Genomic DNA, 21828 nt, shown 5'->3' with positions numbered 1-21828 from the left:
CCCTGATCAATCGTCCAATCACGTAGTGGAAGAGGAGAAAACATGCGAGGCACCAGCTGGAAAGGCTGAAGCAACTCAACGATAGCATGCCATATAGGCCGATGATGCATCCCCAGATGAAACCGTGTCCGGGCCTGTGGAAAAGAGAATGCAGCCATTGTCATGCACTACATCATCCACTAGAGAAATGCCAAAGCGATGCAGAAAATAAGCCTTATGAGGCTGAAAAAGTGCCAAAGGGGAATCAAAGACCCGACTCCAGTGTACACTCTGTCGACGAAGCGAGTTGCCCTGGATCCGGAGGGCGGCTGGACCAAGATAAATATGCCAAAAGCTGCTGCCAATAGGAAAGCAAACGGGTAGAAAAAGGACAGCCAGGAATGCGGCCTTGAAAATGCCTGAAAATAACATTTGGGACAGCTGGTGTCCAGTGCCCAAATGCTGTTGTCCTGAGAGAGGCATAAGTGAGAAAGCATGAGTGTCTAGGGCTGACGCTGTTCCAAGAGAGTAGGCAAGAGCTGGCCTGCATAAGCTTGGCTAACAAAAGGTGTCCCCCAAGGAATAGCAATGCCATGCAAGCGTTGCTCTGAAACCAAAGCATCCATGTATACCAGCAACAATAGATGAGTGGCGATAGCATATAGCAAGGCACTGAGAGGACAGCCTTGGGGGATGGAGGGGCCCAATGACCAGGAGGAAGGAGAGAGCATCAGCCAACAGGCAGCGTGTAGAGCCATCCGCATAGAGCCAATGCACCACATGTTGCATGCAACGACTGAAGCCCAACTCGGCGAGGACAGCTGCATTGAAATCCCATCGAACGGTATCGAAAGCTTCCTCAATGTCTACCTGCATGATGAGAACATCCTGACCACACACACACACACACACACACACACACACACACACACAATCCCAAGCCTTTTGGATTGATTTCTTTACAATAAAAGAGGTTTTCTTGTGAGGAGCCAAAATTGATGTTTTTTTCCGAGCTGAAGCTAAGGTAGCCATCTCAAGCTGCTTGGGTTGTTTTTTTATTGATAGAAGAGCTTCTCTTGCAAGCAACGAGGTGAAGAACCTTCCTTGGGGACTTCCTCTAGCTAGGAGGATTCATAGGCGTGAAGTTAGGGAAGCTGTGATATCAAATCAAGAAAGAAAGAGAGGGTGTCACAATGGAAAGATGCACATGTGTATCATAAAGATGAAACTCTGATCCTGACCCAAACTTTGAGTTCACACTCGATCAATGCAAACTGCCCGAGCCCCACAAATGAGGTCGTATCTAGCATACAGAGATTTATCGACCACACATTTGTATACCAAAGCTATGTATAGTTTGTATACCAAAGCTATGTATAGTTTGATAAATAGTAAATCTACTCAACAAGAGATATCTTGAAGGTTCAACGCCATAGTATATCACCTCGTTTTCAGCTAGTCCAACAGAGTGGTGCAAGAGTTTCTATATTTGTCGTATTTAGGTATGGCGTTTTTGCATTCTGATATAGTTATTTTTGTGTCGGCAGGGTTGTACACACATTGAGCAATAGATTCAGGGTAGCAACAAAGCTGGTTTCGGTTCCTTTCAGTGCAGTTAAAGATGGTCATGTGTTGGTGAAATATATATATGCCGGTGTGAATGCAAGCGATGTGAGTTTTTGAAGAGCTTTTGCAAAGGGAAAGAAGCATTGTGATTTAACATCGTAGGCTTCCTCATAATGTTAAAATCTCGATAATTGTATGTGGCTTTCTTTTAGGTAAACTATAGTGCTGGACTTTATTTTGGCAGTAAGCAGGAAGCGCTCTCCAAGCTTCCTTTCGATGCTGGATTTGAGGTTCCATTTCAAATGTAGATGATATGTTACATTTTTGTCCCCCTGCATGTGCACACCATGTGGTGCATATGTATCCATGTGTGTATTTGTTACATGAGAATAATGGCATAAACATGATATGTGTTCTATCACAGGGTGTTGGGATTGTCGCAGCGATAGGAAAGGGTGTTACTAGAGAAGATCTGTTCGTTGGAGCTCCTGTTGCTACACTTAGCTACGGAGGTTTCGCTGAATTTTCGGAGGTTGTTAATGTTGTGTGCATATCTAGATGGGATGCATATCCTTTCTATACACATACTTAGCAATCCTTCTTTGTTTTGGAGTGTAGGTTTCTGCAGCTTACGTGATACCTGTTCCAGCAGTAATACCTGAAGTGGTGCCCATGCTCACTTCAGGCCTGACAGCCTTACTTGGTTTAGAAGAGGTCCTTTTCTTCTGCACTTATGGATTAAACAAATGTTTTTGTGTTTTACTTTTAAAAGCTTTTTGTAATAGCTATATTTTCTCTTCCTGGTTCAATAAATTCATCTTTGAACAGGCAGGAAAGATGAGAACAGGAGAGACCGTGCTAGTAACTGCAGCTGCGGGGGGCACTGGTCAGTTTGCAGTTCAGGCAAGAAACCATTCACTTACAGAAAATTGCTCCATATGTTTATGCAAAATCTCTGATGGCTTTTTGTGAGCTAGGCTCTGTGACTTTTGCTAGACATTATATTTTGTAGATCACATTCAGGTTGTTGTACCAGAGAGGTAGGAAGATGGCTATCAAGATATTGTAACCCAATTTATACTGTGTAGTCAAAGAAGGAAACGATTTGTAATGGTATGAGTATCACTCACTTGCATCCCACTGCAGAGCACTGATAGGTAACTACCAAACATCCAAAGTCTTGTTATACACTATGTGAGGGGGCTGTAGGTGCGAATGCAAAACACATTTCCTTACTTAAATACATAAAAGAGTGTCTTCAATATATTTTCATTACATGTTCTCTATGTTGTAAGTGCTCTTGAGATGGTCCCAAGTCACGTACTTCAAACTTGTATCATAAAGAACCCAGATTATAAAGCTAAACACTTGTAAAATCTTGGTAACTAGTGATGGCTGTCTCTAGTCACTTACTTCCAAGAGGCCTATTGGGAAAAGACATAAAGTTTTATATCCAGTTTCCTCATGTTTCTAATATCTTCTTCCATTCGTGCAATAGAGCTAGTGTTCTCTCTACTCTCTTGGAACTCTAATGCGGTATTGTAGTTTAGTGGAACAATGCTTTGTCACGATGGGCAAGTTTGTACAAAACACTAAGCTATATAAGATAAGCCACGATGATTTTGTCCACGCGCTTTTTTTTTTTTGGTAATATCTAGTGCAGTATGTTTATATGCTCATAAATTTACATGATGGGAGGTCTCCGAAATGGAGAGTATCCCAAAGATCAGAAACATAAAAAGAAAAGCTTTATGCAAGAAGCATCCATATCACCCTCATGGCAGGCATCATATAAGGATTGCCGCAATGAGGCTCGGAAAGATTCATATGACTTGTGAATCTGCCGACCCAAGTATGCCAAATTATGCTCACTCCAGATTGTCCAAAGAGCCCAATATCTCACCCAAGAGAGAAATAGTGAGTATTGAGACAAAGATTTTGCCCACACACACACACACACACACACACACAGACACACACACGCACACATAGAAATCTATCTATATATATATCTATATATAGATATATATAGATATATATATATATCTATATATATATATATATATATATATATATATATATAGAAATCTATCTATCTATATATATATATATATATATATATATATATATATATATATATATATATATATAGAGAGAGAGAGAGAGAGAGAGAGAGAGAGAGAGAGAGAGAGAGAGAAATGAAATGAAATGATATATTAACGTCTTCAAAAGGCCAAAATGACCTATGAGACCAAAAAGGTTACAACAATTGGTGGATCTGATACAATGTCTGTGTAAGAAAAGCTAAAAACAACTAACTGAAACTGAAATAACTGTGAGGAAAAGTACGGTACTAGGAGCTCCTAATGGATAACATCTGGAAGGAAAACTCTAGCAACAAAGGTAAGCATCATACACATCACTATCCAAAGATGTGTCTCATCGGTCGATGGCGGATATCCTCAATGTCCTCCATGGTGAGTACTCTGACTGGACGTCTCCCATGCCGTGCTAGTATGGTCCTGATCCTCTGTTGTAGTCTCCGTCGGTGTCGAGATGGGCCTCTCATCTTGGGGCACCTGGACCGCCCCAGCTCTATAGCCCGATCAATCAGTGTACCTCTAGTGCGGCTATACTCTGGGGCTAGCTGCAATGCCTGTTGGCCTGATTGCTCAATCTCTGGTCGAAAGAAGTCTGTAATCTGCCTCTGTAGGTGTGTCTCCCTCTCTGATCCCGTCCCTCTCAAGAGACCCTCTCTATGTCTACGAAGCTCCAGCAAGTATAATCCGAGGCATATCTGATCCTGGTATCTCATGACTCTAGAAAGTGGTCCGAAACCCTCTCTAAACAGGCAGTGAAAACGGCCTCGTATCTCATAATATACTGGACAATGACATATGTAATGTAACTCTGTCTCTGGCTCCATCTGGCATAGCTGACAAATCCTGGCCTCAGCTGGTACTCCTCTGAATCTGCCAGTCTCAATCTCTAGCAGTGTGAGGATGTGCGCATCTGACCAATAACACACCGTACCCCATGAGAAAGATGAGTATCCATGTAGCTGGGTCTAATCACAAACCCATCCTGCGTGAGCTGGAGAAGATGATCCCTATAGAAAGCCATCTTCGTACCAAGCTCCTGTGTCGGTTGTATCCATGTCCTCCTAGTGTCCAGCTGAATCAAGTCCTGCCTGATAAGTCTGGTAATCTCTGCCCGTGTGAGAGAGAGGGAGGGTGCATCCAGGGAGTACTGAAATGGAGGTAGCCTTTCCATACTAAAGCCATGCAACTGGAACCAAGCTGTCATCTGTGCATACCAACATGATCCGTCTCCCTGTGATGCCAACTGTCGTGAAGACTCCAGGGCGAAGCGAGCATATCTGTCTCTAGGGAGAGCCCAAGTGCTATGTATAAAGGAGACTGATCGAGTGAGTGCCTCTACCACCAATGGGGGGGCAGCCATCTTTGCACGGATAATATCATGTGGTACGGAGGCCTTGGCCCTAATCATCCGTGAAATCATAGAAACCAAGGGCCTCTCCATATGTCTCCATCCATCAGTGCTACCAGCTCGGCTGTGGTGATCTCCACTCCATACAGCATGGCTGAAGAGAGAGAGAGAGAGAGAGAGAGAGAGAGAGAGAGAGAGAAATGAAATGAAATGATATATTAACGTCTTCAGAAGGCCAAAATGACCTATGAGACCAAAAAGGTTACAACAATTGGTGGATCTGATACAATGTGTGTGTAAGAAAAGCTAAAAAAGCTAAAAACAACTAAACAACTAAATGAAACTGAACAACTATGAGGAAAAGTACGGTACTAGGAGCTCCTAATGGATAACATCTGGGAGGAAAACTCCAGCAACAAAGGTAAGCATCATACACATCACTATGAGACCAAAAGTTTACATCATATCCATGAGGTACATAACCCTGGGTACATAACCCTGGGTACAGAATAGTAATAAAGAAAGATAACAAAAATCTAGAACTTGAAAATCTGATCTAGGTACATGAGCAGAGAGCTCTCATATCACCCTAATACATCCCTCATGGGCCGCTGTGACATGGTGCTCAAGGTGGTAAAACTGAGCTGGCGCGAGAAGGTCCTACGATGATGGGAGATGATGGCCCGGATCTTCCTGTGGTGGCGTGGCCGTGGGCGAGGGCCATGGGGTCTGGGGCATCGAGCTATGCATAACTCAGTGGCTCTGTCGAGTGTCACACCCCTTGGCCGAGCTCCTACACTAGCGTGTGGTCTGGGTATGATGGGTGGATCGGCCCTCGGAGTGCTGGTATGGAAGAAGTCAGTGAGAGCTCTCTGTGCTGGTCCTCCAGCAAATCTGGATCTCACTAAGGACTCCCTGTGTCTACGGAGCTCTAGAAGCATCGCGAGGCACAGTGTCAAATGCCTTGTGGAAATCCACAAAGCAGCAATATAATCTAAGTCTCTGTGCCTTCGCCTCCTCTATGAGACTCCTGAGTGTGAAGATATGATCAAGAGTGGAGTGGTTTTGGCGGAAACCAGCTTGCCCAGTAGCTCTGAATCCAGAGATCTCTGCCAATTTATTGAGCTCATGCTCAATGACCAACCCATAAAGTTTGGCCAATGTGTGGCCTACCATCAGAGCCTTGTAGTTACCCGGATCCATAGGGTCGCCAGCCTTATGGATGGGGGCAATAATGTGTAAAGTCCATGCGGGCGGGAACCCCTCTACGATAGCCCTGTTAAAGAGATGTGCTATAAATGGCACCACCGTGTCAGCTGCATATGAAAAATGCTCACCTCTAAGGCCTGTGTGGTCCTCCGTGCGTCTGTGCTGGAGTCGGCGTATATCACTCTCCACCATATTTGCTGTAAAGAAAGTAGAGTGAGTGGGCCGAGGCTTTGAAGGATAGGGTATAGGCGGCTGATCTTGCACATCATATAGTGATTGAGCATACGTATGCCAGATCTCGGGGTCAGAGATAGGGCAAATGGGAGAGCTGAATAAAAACAGTCAATCAACCCTATATGCTAGGCAAGGGCCCACCAGCCAGGATGTCCATCATGGGTAATACAAGAAGGCTAGAGGTTTTGATAGTCTGCTATGAGGATGAGGCTGCTTGATGGCGGGCCAGGATCTCCTGAATATAGGTTTGATGAGCTGGAGTTGGTCGGGGTCCGATGGGATGAGGATGTCTAGCTCTCTGGAGTGTGCGTGCCGAATCTGATGTGACGCCCATGGGCCTGCTGCGAGGGGGCAAGTGGTATAGGCACCCGTATCCACTGTGATGGCCTTTGGTGCCTCCCTATCCAAGATGAGAGGAGGGCTATTGGGGGCGAGGATCTCTTAGTAGTGACTCCCTGTGTCGGCTGAGCTCTAGTAGGAAGAGTCCAAGGAACCTCTAATCTAGGTACTCCATGATCTGGGATAAGGGTCCAAAGATCTCTCTGAATAGATAGTGAAATCTCCCTCTGATCTCATAGTAGACTAGGCACTTGCAAACATAGTGCTCCTCCGACTCAACCCCGTCTGATAGAGCCTTCATGTCCTGTCCTCTCTGGGTATCTGCTCAGCTCTGCGAGTCTCTATCCTTTGTCTTTGGGATGATACAGTAAGCTAGCCAATGGCTATCCTCATAGCATGGGACATGAAGGCATCGAGATAACTTGGTCTCTGTATGAAACCATATGCTTTGAATCTCAGGGGATGATCCCTATAGTACTGCATCTTGGTAGGTAATGGGCCTACTCGTGTGATCCTTGACGGCAGCTGTTTCTACCCTTCTCCCCCTCTCCTATTTCCCCACCTACATCCTCTTTTACTCCATCAGCTGTTTCTACCAACCCATCCTCGACATCAGCTGTTTCTACCTTCTCCCCCTCTCCTATTTCCCCACCTACATCCTCTTTTACTCCATCAGCTACTTGGGAGACATCCTCGATGGTGGCCGCCACCATCCCTGCAGCCATCCCTACCATTGCTCTTGGAGGGCCATCCGTGTGTGCCCCCACTCTAGGTTCCCCGCATGAGGTGATATTCCGTGTTGATCAAGAGGAGGACACAGAGTGCATTGAGCTTCTTGATTCCCCATTTTCCTCCAGTGCTCCTGACATTTCTGTGGGAGATCTTGCCTGCCGACCCTCTAGAGCAGCTCTCCTTGCCACATCCTCGTCGAGCTTGTCGTATCGTTCGGGGTCTCGACAACCTCTCAGTTGATCTTCGCATGTACTTTGTGTACTTCACTGACTACATTTTTGAGCTCTTCAGTGATCTCCGCTGCCAGAGGGATCGCACCCGCCAGGCTGCCGACACCATACGCAGTCTGCACGTTCAGGTGTCCACATTAGAGCAGCGCTTGCAGTCACCCATCTTCGCTCTTCATCTTCCCACGGCACTGAGGTGGTGGTATTACACAATCTGTTGGAGCAGCAGAATTGAGAGTTGGTCTCTTTACGGGCCCAAGCAACCGAGTTGGATACCCTCTAAGCATCCCTCCGCGCTCTCCAGTTCCTTCTCTCTGGTGTTCCCACGTCTTCAATCATTGGTGCTAGCACTGGCAGTACTTACAAGCCCTACTATCATGATGGACATTTTCAGTTATTAATCTCCTTGTATATACCATCTTTATATGATGTGTGTGTGTGTGTTTTTTTTTGCACCATCTTCATAATGTACTTAGTGCATGCGTGTATCTTTCCATAATGTAATAACCACATCATGCATACTTTCCATATATGTAATCCTTCTGAAGGCAGCATACTTCCATCTTCCTCACCAAGGACTGTGAGCACCCTAGTGGTGGTTTCCTTGTAGCCACCAAGGGTGCCCACATGGACTGTCCACTGCAACACGGACTGGCCACCGCAACAATGTGACACTGCTGTCCACCTCAACACGGATTGTCCACTGTAACAGCGTGTCTGTGTCACACTACCACACCGTCACATAGTGAGTCAACGGAGGTGCCAAGCATTGGGATTATCCGAAGTGGAGAAGCACCACCACAGCCGACACACACAGGTGCATGCAGCACTGAAGACTCCAACGAGACTAACGGCACCGACTGACACTTGAAGCATAAAGCTGCAAGCTGTCCCCCTTGGGATAGAACAAACTAAAATCCAGGGTACCCTGAAGATAACGAAAAATGCGTTTGATTGCTTGCCAATGCTTGTGCCTGGGCTGTGCATGAATTTGCTCAACAAAGACACCCCAAAAGATATGTCAGGCCTCGTGTTACACAAGTAAACGAGGCATGCCATTGCCTGGCTGTAAATGCCGGTCTCAAAAGGCTCTTCAATATCATGCATAGTAAGCTGTACACCTGGTTCTACTGGAGTAGAAATGGGCTTACATTCATCCATGTGAAACCTTTTTAGCAAACTTTTATGTACTTAGTTTGCCACATAACGATGCCATCATCTGCATGCATAAACTGTATGCTGTGATAGTAGTGTAAAGGCCCCAAATCTGACATATCAAATTCAGCTTTCAAATCAGCTTTGAAGTCTGAAATTTGTGCTTTTGTGCTTTGATAGTCCTTGTAATGAGCATGTCATCTACATGCAAGATGACTATGAGAATATTGGCACCGGTTTTCTTTACATCCAATGTGCTTTTAGCTGGACTATTCACATAACCTTGGCTTGTTAGATGAGCATGTATTTTATCATACAAAGCTCTTGGAGCTTGCTTTAACCCATACAATGCTTTGTGTAACCTGCATACTTTATGTTCCTCACCAGGAACTACAAAACCAATGGGCTGATTTACATATACTTCCTCCTGTAAATCCCCATTTAAGAATGCAGTTTTGATGTCCAATTGATGCACTTTCCATCCTTTATGTGGAGCCAATGCAATCACTGATCTTATTGTAGTCATTCTCGAAGTAGGAGCAAAAGTCTCGTCATAATCTATTCCCTTTTTCTGAGAATAGCCTTTAGTCAGACTTCCTTTTGACTTTGTACACCCACTTTGTTCCAATGACATGCTTGCCTTTCGGCAAGTCCACAAGATCCCAAGTATTGTTCTTCATGATAGAAGAGATTTCATTTTGCATGGCTTGCACCCAGTGTTCATTCTCATGTGCTTCTTCATAAGAAGAAGGCTCTCTGAATCAAAGAGACCACCCATGGCTAATGCAGACTCCCCATGATGCATATTCAATGCATGGTTGGAACTAGCCCTTGTTCTACCTGTGAATGAAGCTGCAAGTTTGCTTTCTTGCAAAGTTTTCAACAACCATCTTGGCACCGACTTGGCTGTGTCTATGGCTATTTGCTCTTCCCTGACAAGATCTTCTACTTCTTCCATAGAAGGGGAGTTGAATTGCTGGCTGTTCCACATGTTCTACATGAGGATTTTCTTGTGTAGGGGCTGGCTGATCTGAATCCCCCCCTAATTGCAATGGGTAATAGTCCATGAAACATGTCTTGTATGCGTGTATCATGACTTTTATACAAGCTGTACATGGGCTGTACTGAATTTTCAGCAAATACCACATCTCTACTGACAAAAATCTTGCGTGTTGTTGGATTATAAAGATGGTATCCTTTGCTCTCATTGCTGTAGCCCACAAAAATGAATTTCATTGCTTTATCATCTAGCTTTGTTCGGAGTTGTTCTGGCACATGTGCATATGCCAAACACCCAAATGTACGCATATAATCCACTTTTGGCTTTCGGCTATACCAAGTCTCAAATGGTGTTATGGTTTTCAAAGCTTTTGTTGGACACCTGTTCAACGTTGCACACATTATAGCTTCCATCCAAAAATTGTGAGGCAACTTTTGTGCTTTCACCATGCATCTTGCCATCTCCATGAGAGATCTGTTTTTTCTCTCGGCTACACCATTCTGCTGCGGTGTATGAGGCACTGTACATTGGTGTTTGATGCCCTTTTGAAGCATATAATCCTTGAATGCATCTGACATGTATTCTGCACCTCTATTTGAGCGGAGTGTTTGGACTTTACATCCACACATATTTTCCGCCATTGCTACAAAGTGTCGAAAGCATTTAAACACCTCTGCTTTCGCTTTCAAGGGGTAAACCCAAGCAAACCTGGAGTAGTCATCAATGAATGTGACGAAATAAAGATGCCTCCCTATGGATGGTGTCTGCATTGGATCACATACATCACTGTGTATGAGCTGTAATTTACTTTCAGCTCTAATAGCTCCATCCTCGGGGAATGGTTTTCGATGCATCTTTGCAAAAATACAGCCCTCACATACATGTCCTGTTGGAGACTCAAGAGGCGGCATATTATCAACCATATGATGCTTCTGCAAAAGTATCAAACTCCGAAAATTTACATGCCCAAAACGAGCATGCCAATAGCTCTGCATCATGCATAGCAGGAGTGTGGGCAGCCACTGTATTTGCATCATAAGTACGCTTGTCATAGCTGTCCAGCTTATACAAGCCTTTGTATCGTGTTCCAGAAGTGACTATTTCATAACCCTTTGATAGGTCTTTTACCAAACACTTCCCATCTTCAAATTCAACCTTTAAACCTTGGTCATTTATGGCTGAGACGGAGAGCAGATCTTTCTTTATCCCTTTTGCAAGTAGAAGAGGCTTAATTTGCTGATTTTGAGCTTAATTTGAAAAACCCCCAAATTCCAACCAAAGTAGCATGTTCAATTTTTGGCAATTATGGTGCCCCCTGCAATTGTCGATGCAAAGGGGAATTTTGCCAAACCCCCGAAATTCGCAGAAGTTGCACACTAGAATGTTTGCAAAATTTTTTTCCTTCTTGAATTTAAAATACTTGCAAGTGAGATGACGTGCTTGAGATGACCAACTACAGAGGGGTAGGGCCTGTTGCAGACAGCTGGTCAGCTGGTGACGTGTGAGGGATTGCAGACGGACGGAATTGCAGGGTGCTCGCGGGAGGGGACAGGACGCGAGGACGGGAATGGCTAACCGGACGCTTCACATGCTTCGAGAACAGGGCGGGAGGCGGATGTTTCCCCAGTATCCCCGCCGGTGAACAGGGCGGGAGGCGCCTGGTAACTGGATGGCGGGAGGAGCTATCACCAGTAGCGCTGCCGGTCGGGGAGGCCGAAACGGGCGGCAACGGTGGCGGAGCTCTCTCCAGTAGCGCCGTCGGTTCAGAAGGCAGAATCGGGCGGCGGCGGACCTATGTCCACTAGCGACGCTGGCTGGGAGGGCAACGTGGGCGGCGTCTGTCGACGGCAGCGGTGGACGGACTGCGGCACTGCCGAATGGACTGTGTGTTGCTGGACGGACTGTTGCATTGCCAGACGGACTGCGTGGACGGAGCAGACTGTTTGCTGGACGTACTGCTTGTTGCTGCCGGACGGAGTGCTTGCTGGATTGCAGCTGCGACGGGCGGATGCAGGTGACGGAAATCCACAGCTATGATACCAATTGTTGGTGGACTCACACACTCACACACACCAATGTTTCTTGGAGATTAGGACTAGGTGCAGGAAGAGAGAGAGAGAGAGCCAAAACACCAAATGTGTGGTAGCCACAAAATGCAAGTTAACCCTTGCATGTGTGTCACATCCATATAATATAGAAGTACAAAAGTTGTATGGATAGAGTGTCCTTTCACACTTGATATCCAAGGGGAAAAACCACATGGGAAAAAGTGCCCTTGGTTAAGCCCTGTTCACACATAGCACTACCATAAGTGAGCATATGCCTACAACTGCCACCTCAAGGCATCCACCAAAGATAGGAGATGCCACCATATATGGCTCCTTGACCCATCTTGGAGGACATCCTTATCTCGTCTTGGAGGACATCCTTTATCCATTATCCCTCACTATCACTTGAGGGACATCTTCATCTTGTAGCCTATGTTCTTGTTCGGTTGAGCTGTGTCGTCCTCTTCACTGTGACCTTGGCTGAGTGTGCACGGTACAATGAAGGACATGTATTAGTGTTCTCTGAGTAGTGCAAGTGTTCTCGTTTCTTTTGTAGTCTTGTCTCTTCTTGTGTTGTGTTCCACTCCATAGTGTCTTCTATGTTGCGCTGTGAGCATCGAGGACTCCGAAAGCATTGTCCAAAGAAGAGCTACCACGTAGTGTGCCGGGCAACCAGCCCTGATGCACTTACCATACCAAGATGAATGCTCTCCTCTGGCCACTCTTTGCTATGATGATTGTAGTGCAAGTTGGGGGACTCGAAGTGGATCCATCTCCCTCAACCTGTGTATATAAGTGACTGTCTAGAACAAGGCCTCCAGCAACATAGGAGCGGCAACAAACTCTGCCTATATGATTTGGTGGGGAACAAATGGCTTGCTGTGTATCATCCGTGATAGCAGCATGATCATAGGACGCTCTATGCTCTTCTGATTTGTTGGGGATAAATCTGGTGCCCAGAAGGGAGTTGCATACATAAGTGCCAGTGTGACTAGGGTGTCAAAAGCTAGCCCTTCGTCCTCGGCCCTTGAAAATGCACCTAGAAACGCTGCCTCTCCAATAAGGCTAGAGCTGCATATCCACGATTGATCTATCCTCTGTTGCTTGTCTCATAGAAAAGCGTGGACTAGTGAAGGTAGCTCTGAGATATGAGTGCACCACTTCACATGTAAGTGATCTCTGTACGGCGTGCAATCGGGTAGGAGGTGTGGAATACCATAATCTTGGTTTTGCCAAGGTTGACGGAGAGCCCCGTTTGTGTGCAAAAATCTTGTAAAGTATCCATCTGCTTCTGTAGCCCCTTAGAATTTGCAATGAGTACAATATCATCAGCATATAAAAGGATGGAAACAAGAATACCTCCTAGCAATGCTCCTCCACCTCCGGTTTTGTCAATGAGGTCTGGAGATCTCATCTATGTAAAGTCCAAAGAGGGTCGGAGATAGTGGGCATGGTGCTAGAGACCTCCTCAGATAGTCCTCATGGGCATCTCGCTTTGCCAATAACTGACTCATATAAGGCAATGATAGCCCATATCATGTCAGAAAGGACCCCAAGGTGCAGTATGCACTGTAGGCGACAGGCTTGGGGCACTCCTACTTTGTGGTACTCCACAAAGTAGCAGTATAGTCGACAGCCATCTGCCTTGGCCTGTTTGCTGAAGCGTGAATATGTGATCCAATGTGGAGGAGGTCCTCCTGAATCGTGCTTGTCTTGGTGCCTTGTATCTCTCTCTCTCTCTCAGCAAGTGTGCTGTGTTCAGACTCAAGTATAAATCCATAGAGCTTTGCCAGGATATGGCCGATCATGATGGTTTTGTAGTTATTAGGATTCATGGGGTCTCTTGCCTTATGGATAGGTGAAATTATGTGTGATGACCAGGTGGAGGGAAAGCCCTCTGAGAGGGCCCTATTAAACATATGGGCTAGGAGGGGTGCAAGGGTGTTGCTTGCATAAGAGAGGTGCTCAGCCATACGCTCCTCATGATCGGCTATCTAAAGCCTGCGTATAGCCTTCATCACCATGTCTCTTCTGAAAAGGTGGATGTGGGAGGGGGGATTGGTGGGGTATGTGGTATAATGCGTATGCATATGAGTGCCAGATGTGTGGGTCTGTTATGGGGTTGGGTAAGCGTCGTTCCCGGATCTCACGCCAAGCCTTGTTAGAATTCCGGCTCCAGAAGAGTTGGTACAAGTCATTGTGCTGTTTTTTTTTTCAGGGAAAAAGATCCTTCTATTAGTTAATAAAAAAACTGCCACGAAGGGCTAAATACAACCATGAAGGGCTAGATACAAACTCACCTCCATGTACGGGGTGGGGATCAAATAATCAAGAGGTGGAGAAAGATGCTCTTCTCCTTTGGCCAACCGCTCTATGAGAAGGCTATCTCATATAGGGGAGGGGAGGAGGGGGATAACCACACAGGTGGTGTGTAATACCGAGTGGGATCACCACCTCTATCGGCGAGAAAAGGACCAGGCCGCCAGAGCCTCAAGAAAGCTTTCTACAGCTTCCGCATGCGGTCAGAACCACAGTGTAACTTCCCCCACTGATCGTGGAGGGTATGGATGATGTCTAGCCAAATGCTCCTAATGGACTCCACAGGCGGAGTGTGGGTACCCTCAATGGCTTTGTTGCATCTAGCTCTCCATATGTGACAGGCTGCAATGTTACTGCAAATCTCCCATCTATGACATGAGCCCGGTCTCTAGTGGTCAGTAGATGAGGTTGGGACTAGTACTGCTGAAATGTGAAGATGAGAAACTTGAAGGGCTAGCCCCCCACCTTCCTCCTCATAAGCCTTGACAACCTCAGCCTCTGTGGCCAAAGCGACTGTGCCCCATGTGATGATACGGGTCGAGGTCCTGTCCATTATGAAGATGCGAGAATCTGCTGCCAAACCTACAGAGCCTTCGTTCAATCCCAAAGAAAGTCTCGTTGAGACTCCTGAGGGGGGCCGCACCTCGGACAAGCAGCTGGTTGACCACCAATGGCCAACTACCTGCTGCTGTGGCGTTCGGGGCATAACTTGAGGAAGCCCACACACTCCTCTCTAGTCATAATGGTAACCCATTGTGCTTGCCTAGAGACAATGACACCTGAGCTTGTCACTGTCGGCAAGAGTTGCTTGCTGACAAAAATACAAACTCCTCCCTATGTCTCGGAGGGGCTGAAAGAAGGGGACCAAAAAGTGTGGCTCTTGCGTGATAAAATCGGTTACAAGTACGCCCCTCGGAAAGATGATGCTCTTGGAGGAAAAGAATGTTGATGGGTCCCCTAGCTGTAGCTCTATGAAGCTCTCCTCTAAGGACGCCTTGCCTTTGAAAGCACCGAGGCCCCCTAAACCTTGAATGCTCCATGATACTATCCGCCTATCAATCTCTGTGGGAGGTAGAAATATCGGAAGTGCCCGCTAGTCGAAGAGTCTTGGGCGTGGGTTTGGATGGGGAATAATCGCAATCAGTCCTGGGGCGAAGCACCAAGTGGGTGCGGATCTTGTCCTCCATATGTTGCCACTCTAGCCAAGTGTGAGAGTAGGCATACTCTGAACTCCACTGATCACAATGGAGGTATCTGTAAGAGGGGGAGAGGGGTACTGCAACCGAGATGTGAAGGAACACAAAGAGTAGCACCTCTACGCTAGAGGACACCACCTCCTTGTCCTGATCTCTATGGCCTGAGCCTCCCAGCTCCATCCTAACCAGGGGCGAGAGGTGGATGAGAATGTCGGTGATGCGAAGATCATGAAGATGGTGTGAGAGCTCTATTGCCTGCCCTTGGATGGCGGTAGCCACCGACTTCGAATCCCACTCCGTCCCTAGGGTTGCGCTCAAGGGGAAGGAGAAGATCATTACTTATAGACCTTGTGAGTCACTTTAAATGGTAAAAATCCCATGTTGCTTTTGTTCAGAAGCCATCTTTCAGGCCAACTTTGTTGGTGAAAGTTTCAGCGTTCTTTTGTAGAAAAATCCCCGTTCACATCTTGGCTCTACTCAGTGTGTGAAACACTTGTCAAGGCTAGTGAAGAATGGTGAAAGAGGGTGCTGGGAGGGGCTCGCCGGGGTTCAGTGGGGCACGTGCCCGTCTATGACATTGGTATCAGAGCAAAGGTTTCTTTCTCTGGTTGAGAAAGGATGATTTTTTGGGCATACAGAATTTCGGCTAAGCATACAAAATAGAAAACATCAACGCTCACGTTAAGCCTCTTGAGTACGAGAGGGCACATGCCGAGGGATATATTAGAACTGCTCATATTAGCCTAGTGGGGCATGCTGTGACGAATTCTTCTAGGTGTCCAAGAGATAAAGATATATAGAGAGAGAGGGGGGAGAGAGAAGGGAATAGGGATCTCGCACAGTACACCACGCTGAGCGGGGAACAGACCCACAAGAATCTCTCAACCGGCTAGTACCAGATCCAATACCGGAGGCCGGGCCGGGGCCGGCCGCGGTTGGGGAGCCGGGGCCGGCGGAGCCCGAGCCCCGAGTTCCAAATAGAATTCCAAGTACAAGTCCCAAAGCCAAGTCCAAAATTTGAATCAACTCCCAAACCTCACATATGTCCAAGTGAACTCAATACCCGATCTTCAAGAAAATCCTCAACAAGCTTCTCGGAAAAGCAAAGACTAAGGTGGCGGATATATGAGTTTGATAGCCAAATCTCCCTGCTGAGGATTTGGAGGAAATGCTGACTAGTGGCTATGGACGACGCTGCACAGGCGGCAGCTGGGCTGAGCGGGGCGACGGCGGCCAAGTTGAGCGGGCAGCAGCGTAAGGAGGTGAAGCCGGAGGTGAGGTGGATGATGAAGATGACGATCCCCACAACTTTATGCACTTGCTTTGCTTTTTTCTTTTTGTTTTTATATTTTAATAATAATATAATATTACTCATCTTTTGCCAAAGTTGTTGATTTATTGCCTTTTTAGCTTCAGGGCCTTGGAGCTACTTTTTGAAAAAGCGGTTTTTAGCTTTTTGATCCACCTCAGTCTCCTATTTCCAATGGTGCCCTTAGCACGTGGTCAACTTTGTTTGACTTTTTATTTTTTCTTGCTTTTTGCCCAAAACTGGTGCTTTTTCTTGAGCCAACTTCATGAATTATGTTTCCATGCTTTCATTAACCTGTCCATGTGTCCGGGCATGAGTTCCATCATGTGAAATAGAGCTAGGAGGGCCAAATAGTTACAACATCTCATACTTGCCTTGAGCAAGAGAGGGCATAAGCAAGAGAGACTACTGGTACTGCTCATACAGTTCCTCTTGATGTAAGGTCTGAGTTGGAGGCCTTGAGACGCCAATTTAGATGATATCGTGATGAGACAACAGAGTGGCGATTTTTGAGAAAAGATCCTGATGCTCAAAAAGGCTTGAGTACAAAAAGGAAAATTTCTCCAAATAATGCAGCCTTTGAGGCCATGGCAGTAGAGATGGGATATAAAGATCCTCACGAATTGGCCATGTCTTATATGAGAGGACAAAAGGATGTATCCGAGGACTTCAATGGGAGAAGGGCTTCTCAACAGGAAGCACATGCAGATTTTGGTGATTTATTAGAGACCATATCTCATCCTCATCATACTGTCCCATGCCGAGAGTGTTCTCGCTATGCTGATTCCATGTGATCTACGAGTACCACTTGAGATAGTGGAAAGAGGGCTCGACATGAATCCCCTAACGCTAAAGCTGATAAGCGTGGTAGATCTCACTCAAAGAAGAAAGCCAAAGAGTTCAAGGACATCAAGTTTGAAAATTTCTTTGGGAAGATGGAAATTACGAAAGCTCTTGCTTTCATATAGCAATTTGAGATTGCTTTTTGCAATGAAGGCTTCTTGGAGAAGTCTAAATTGAGGAATGTAAGTATGCATCTAAAAGAAACTGCTAGTGATTGGTGGATGGCCAAACTTGTGGATCATAGTGCTGCCCGCACATGGGCTGAATTTAAAACTCAGTTTTATGCTCAATTCTTACCGCCTAACTTTGCTAAAAATGTGCGTAAAGAATGGGATTGGCTGAAACAGGAATAAGGGGAGTCGGTGCAGACTTATATCGGCAAATATTGGAAGGTACTGCTGAAAGTGACTCCTTTCATGACACTCTCTGATGAGGAGAAGAAAAGAAAGTTTTAGTCTGGTTTCGTCCGATCATTCAAGAGAGTCTTGAAGTGTATCCAAATCAAACTCTTCAGCAGATAACACATTCGTCTACCATAGCTGAAAAGTTACACTTAAAACATGGCAAATCTAAGCCAATTTTAGATTCTTTAAACCTCAAGAAGAGGGCTGGTTATGACCAGAAAAAGGGTGTACAGCCCTAAAAAAGTGATTAGAAAGATGCCTAGAATACAAAGGAACGTTCATTCAAGAAGCTGTGGGGCAAACGTAATGATCATGGACTGTCAAGACAACATAGGATTGAGTATGCACGTGATGGAAAATGTTTTGGATGTGGTAGTAAATATCACATGTATTTTAGGTGCCCACAAAACTCGAAGAGCATATAGTGGCACCGAAAAGCCTCAGATTATGGCGCAAGTAAATGATGTGTTCTATTGGTGCAAAAGAAGGATGGTACATACAGAATGTGTGTCAATCATCGTGCCCTTAACAAGGTTATGATAAAGAACAAATTTCCTATTCCGCGCATTGATGACATTCTGGACAAGCTGGAAGGTGGAGCTTGCTTTGGCCAAATTGATCTCAAGAGTGGCTACCATCAAATACGTGTGGCACCACAAGATGTACATCAAACTGCTTTCGTACACAATTTGGACTTTATGAGTTCTTGCTAGTCCCGTTTGGACTTACCATAGCAACGGTCACATTTTTTTTTTTCCATAAAGAAGACTTCTATTAAGTATGAAGATTTTTACAAAATGGAGATTTCACACCAAGCAAGGTGGAGATCTCAACCAATGAGGAGCCCTGTGCTGCCAATAGGGTCCCGAATGAGAGGATGTGAAAAAGATACCAATGTCCCACTCTCATAAACTGGCCGCGCTTCCTCTCCGCAGTCCTTGAAGATCCCTGGATTCTGGCGCAGGTAGCCATAATGGTGTGAATAATATCACTCCAAATCTTGCAAAGACAATGAGAAACAAGAACGGGAGTATCCTCAATGGCCTCAGTGCATCTAGCCTTCCAGATATACCAGGCTGAGATATCTCCCAAGAACTGTCTAACCTTTGTGCCGGAGGGACAAAGTGTGAAAGTGGCAAATCCTGAAGACAACACTGCCGAGCAACTCCTTGCCCAACCATAATGGCCAAGCTCCTATCAGTCCCCTCGAACCTCAGCTGAGGCCTAGATTGTGTCAACCAAATGATAGAACCAAAAGAAATGATAGCATCCCTCTTAATCCTACCAAAGAGGTGTGCAATGGTAGACCAAACCCTCTGTGCTTCCCTGCATTTCCATAAACAATGGTAAACTGACTCCGAAACTCCTGCACATCTAGGGCATGCTGGGCAAGCACCAGTAACATACCTGCATTGATTGGTGGCCAGACCACCATGAAGGGAAACCCAGATAAAGGAGGAAATCTGTGGCTTCCTATAAGAATGCCACAATCTCCGCCAAAATACCCTCTGAATGTCAATCGAAATGCCGTAAGACTCCCAATGGGGTCTAAGAGTAGGGACACTCTGAATGTGTCCCAAGATAAGATGTCTGGCATTCCGCACCGTATAACTGAAAAAAGCATGCTTTTCAAAGGGTTACAAGCATCCTTCCACTCCCACTCACCGGGGTCCCAATGCAAATGTCTGATAGGGCAGCCACCATACGACCAAAGGCTAACACTCTCTGTGATCATTCCTGGGGGGGGGCGGGGGGGGGTGTGTCAACAAAGATGTGCTTCCCTAACCTGCCAACAACTCTGACTGGACGAATTTGGGGGCCCTCAATAAGGTCTTGTACATCACATCTCTCCAGCTGCCATCCATCGTGTACAGAAAAAAAGACCGGTACATCCTCCCTAGGCAAGGAGATACCCATAACATGAAGAGGAACACGTGTCCCAGAGAAAACCCCAAACCAAGAAATGATGACGACCATCCAAAAAAGATCCAGTAATCTAGTGGTTGGGAATGGCTGCATCAATCTATGCAATCCTCCGGCTAGAGCCTTTCAAATTTTGTGCGAAATCCAATCTCTGCACCTCGGTAAGGCTGTGAAACCTCTTCCAAGCCAGCACTGTGGGGCATAGGGTCTCCCACCCAGCCCAAAGAATATGCATAGCTGCCCCAAGAGGCCTACCATGCACATCTAAGATCAAATCATTCCACAGAATGGTTTGCTGGTTAGCTTCCTCCGCTGAACGCGGGGGGATGTGTACCAAAGAACTCCTCAGGCAGTCCTAGGCCCGTAGGAGGGACCTAACCAAGGGGGACGAAGGGGAGCGGTGAATTGCATCCGAAAAATAAAGCGTGAGTTGAGAGTCCAGACACCTCCGTGAACAGGGACACACTTTGTGATCTCGATATTCAATCCCCCTTCTTGCTTAGGCCTGATAATGGTTTCCCAAGCAACTCTAGCCCTGGTGTGTGCATTTCCATCAAGCCTTGACCAAAGAAAGTTCCGAATAAGGCGACGAAGCTGGCCAATTCAACCCTTGTGAAAAATCCAGCACGAAGCAATAAACCAAGTCATGGCTAGCAAAACTTGGTTAACCACCAAAGCTCTAGAGTCCAAGTCGAGCTTCCTCCTACTCGAGTGATGAAGTTTGCTTTTAATGCTTAAGAGTATTGGAGCAAACTGTTGTGCAGGGGAGATGTCAACGCCCACTTTTTTTCCGAGAAAAGATCCTTTCATTAGTTATGTAAAAAAAAACGCCCGTAGGGCTACAAAAGAGATCTCTCCTGCTCCTAACAGAGAGAGGAGCAGTGAATACATCAAGGCAGGCTGGGAGACTCTCCCTGGGTGCTGCAAAATACAAGCATCAGTCTAACGGACTGAGCGGCTAAATCATACAATGGGGGGGGGAAAGAGCCAAACAGGTGGCCTGTAGTGCCAACGGGGGGATCCCGTGTGAAGGGTGTAGAACGGACCACAGCGCCAAGTGGTATGGAAGGCCTGGCGCCGTAAAATCGCCTCATCCGAGTCTCCCCGGATGCGGTCGTACTGTCCTCGCAGGGTGTGGATCAACTCCTGCCAAATCCCCCGAACAGTCTCTGCTGGTGGCTCTAATCTCCCCTCAAAGGCCGTAAAACACCGGGCCCTCCAGGTGAACCAGATGGTGAGGCTGCTGAGGAGCTCCCATCGTAAATCCCTCTCCTGTGTCCAGCTGGCGGACGAGAAATCCGGTGCCGGAACCAGGCGAGGCTGGCCCCTAATAAATCTGATGGCCTGACTGCCCTGCTCCATCTCATAGCCCATAGCAGGCCCTGACGAAGTCGACCAAGCAGCGGCACCCCACGTAAACATACCCTCTGGAGAGAGGGGGGCCAGAATACGCAGCATCCGCAGCCAAATCTGCTGTGCCTGAGGGCAGTCCCAAAGGCAATGTCTCTGTGTCTCCATAGGGTGGCCGCATCGGACGCAGGCCGTCGGAAGACCGCTGTAAACAAGCCAAGTGCCAACTGCTCAGCCCCTGTGAGCGACCAGCCACTGAAAAGCCGAGATCCTGCGGGCCTGTCGACTAGCCCAAAGCCGAGCCCAGAAATCCTCCAGGAACTCCTGTGATAGTCCCTGCAATCGCCAATGCCCCGCTGCCGCTGGAGAAACCGTCCTCCTCGCCGTCAAAATATGCCGTCCCAGCCGAACAGTATACTGGAAAAATGTGATCTCTGTGGCCTCAAGGGATGCATAAGGATCATGCCACTCGTACTCTCCGGGGTCCCACTGTAGCCGGGCCAAGGGGCGCGCTGCATATGCCCATATACGCCAATCCGGGAGCA

At 46.6% G+C, this 21828-nt stretch overlaps 1 protein-coding gene across 2 annotated transcripts in view; it reads left to right on the top strand.

The window, feature by feature from the left end:
* LOC147639151 (ARP protein (REF)) overlaps positions 1-21828 on the top strand; it is a 98726-nt gene that overhangs the window by 43788 nt on the left and 33110 nt on the right. The window contains exons 9-13 of one of the 2 annotated variants that reach the window (XM_086787809.1): positions 1527-1650; positions 1758-1835; positions 1970-2077; positions 2164-2259; positions 2374-2448. In XM_086787809.1, the coding sequence (XP_086643935.1) occupies positions 1527-1650; positions 1758-1835; positions 1970-2077; positions 2164-2259; positions 2374-2448 (481 nt within the window). Of the gene's footprint in view, positions 1-1526; positions 1651-1757; positions 1836-1969; positions 2078-2163; positions 2449-21828 lie in introns of both variants that reach the window. The other variant, XM_086787801.1, reaches the window with a different exon arrangement.

This window comes from Cibotium barometz, chromosome 4 (genome assembly GCF_041138505.1).
Source record: "Cibotium barometz isolate CiBa-2024 chromosome 4, ASM4113850v1, whole genome shotgun sequence".
Classification (NCBI taxonomy): domain Eukaryota; kingdom Viridiplantae; phylum Streptophyta; class Polypodiopsida; order Cyatheales; family Cibotiaceae; genus Cibotium; species Cibotium barometz.
The sequence above is the reverse complement of the archived record's forward strand: the minus strand, read 5'-3'. Positions and strand labels throughout refer to the sequence as shown.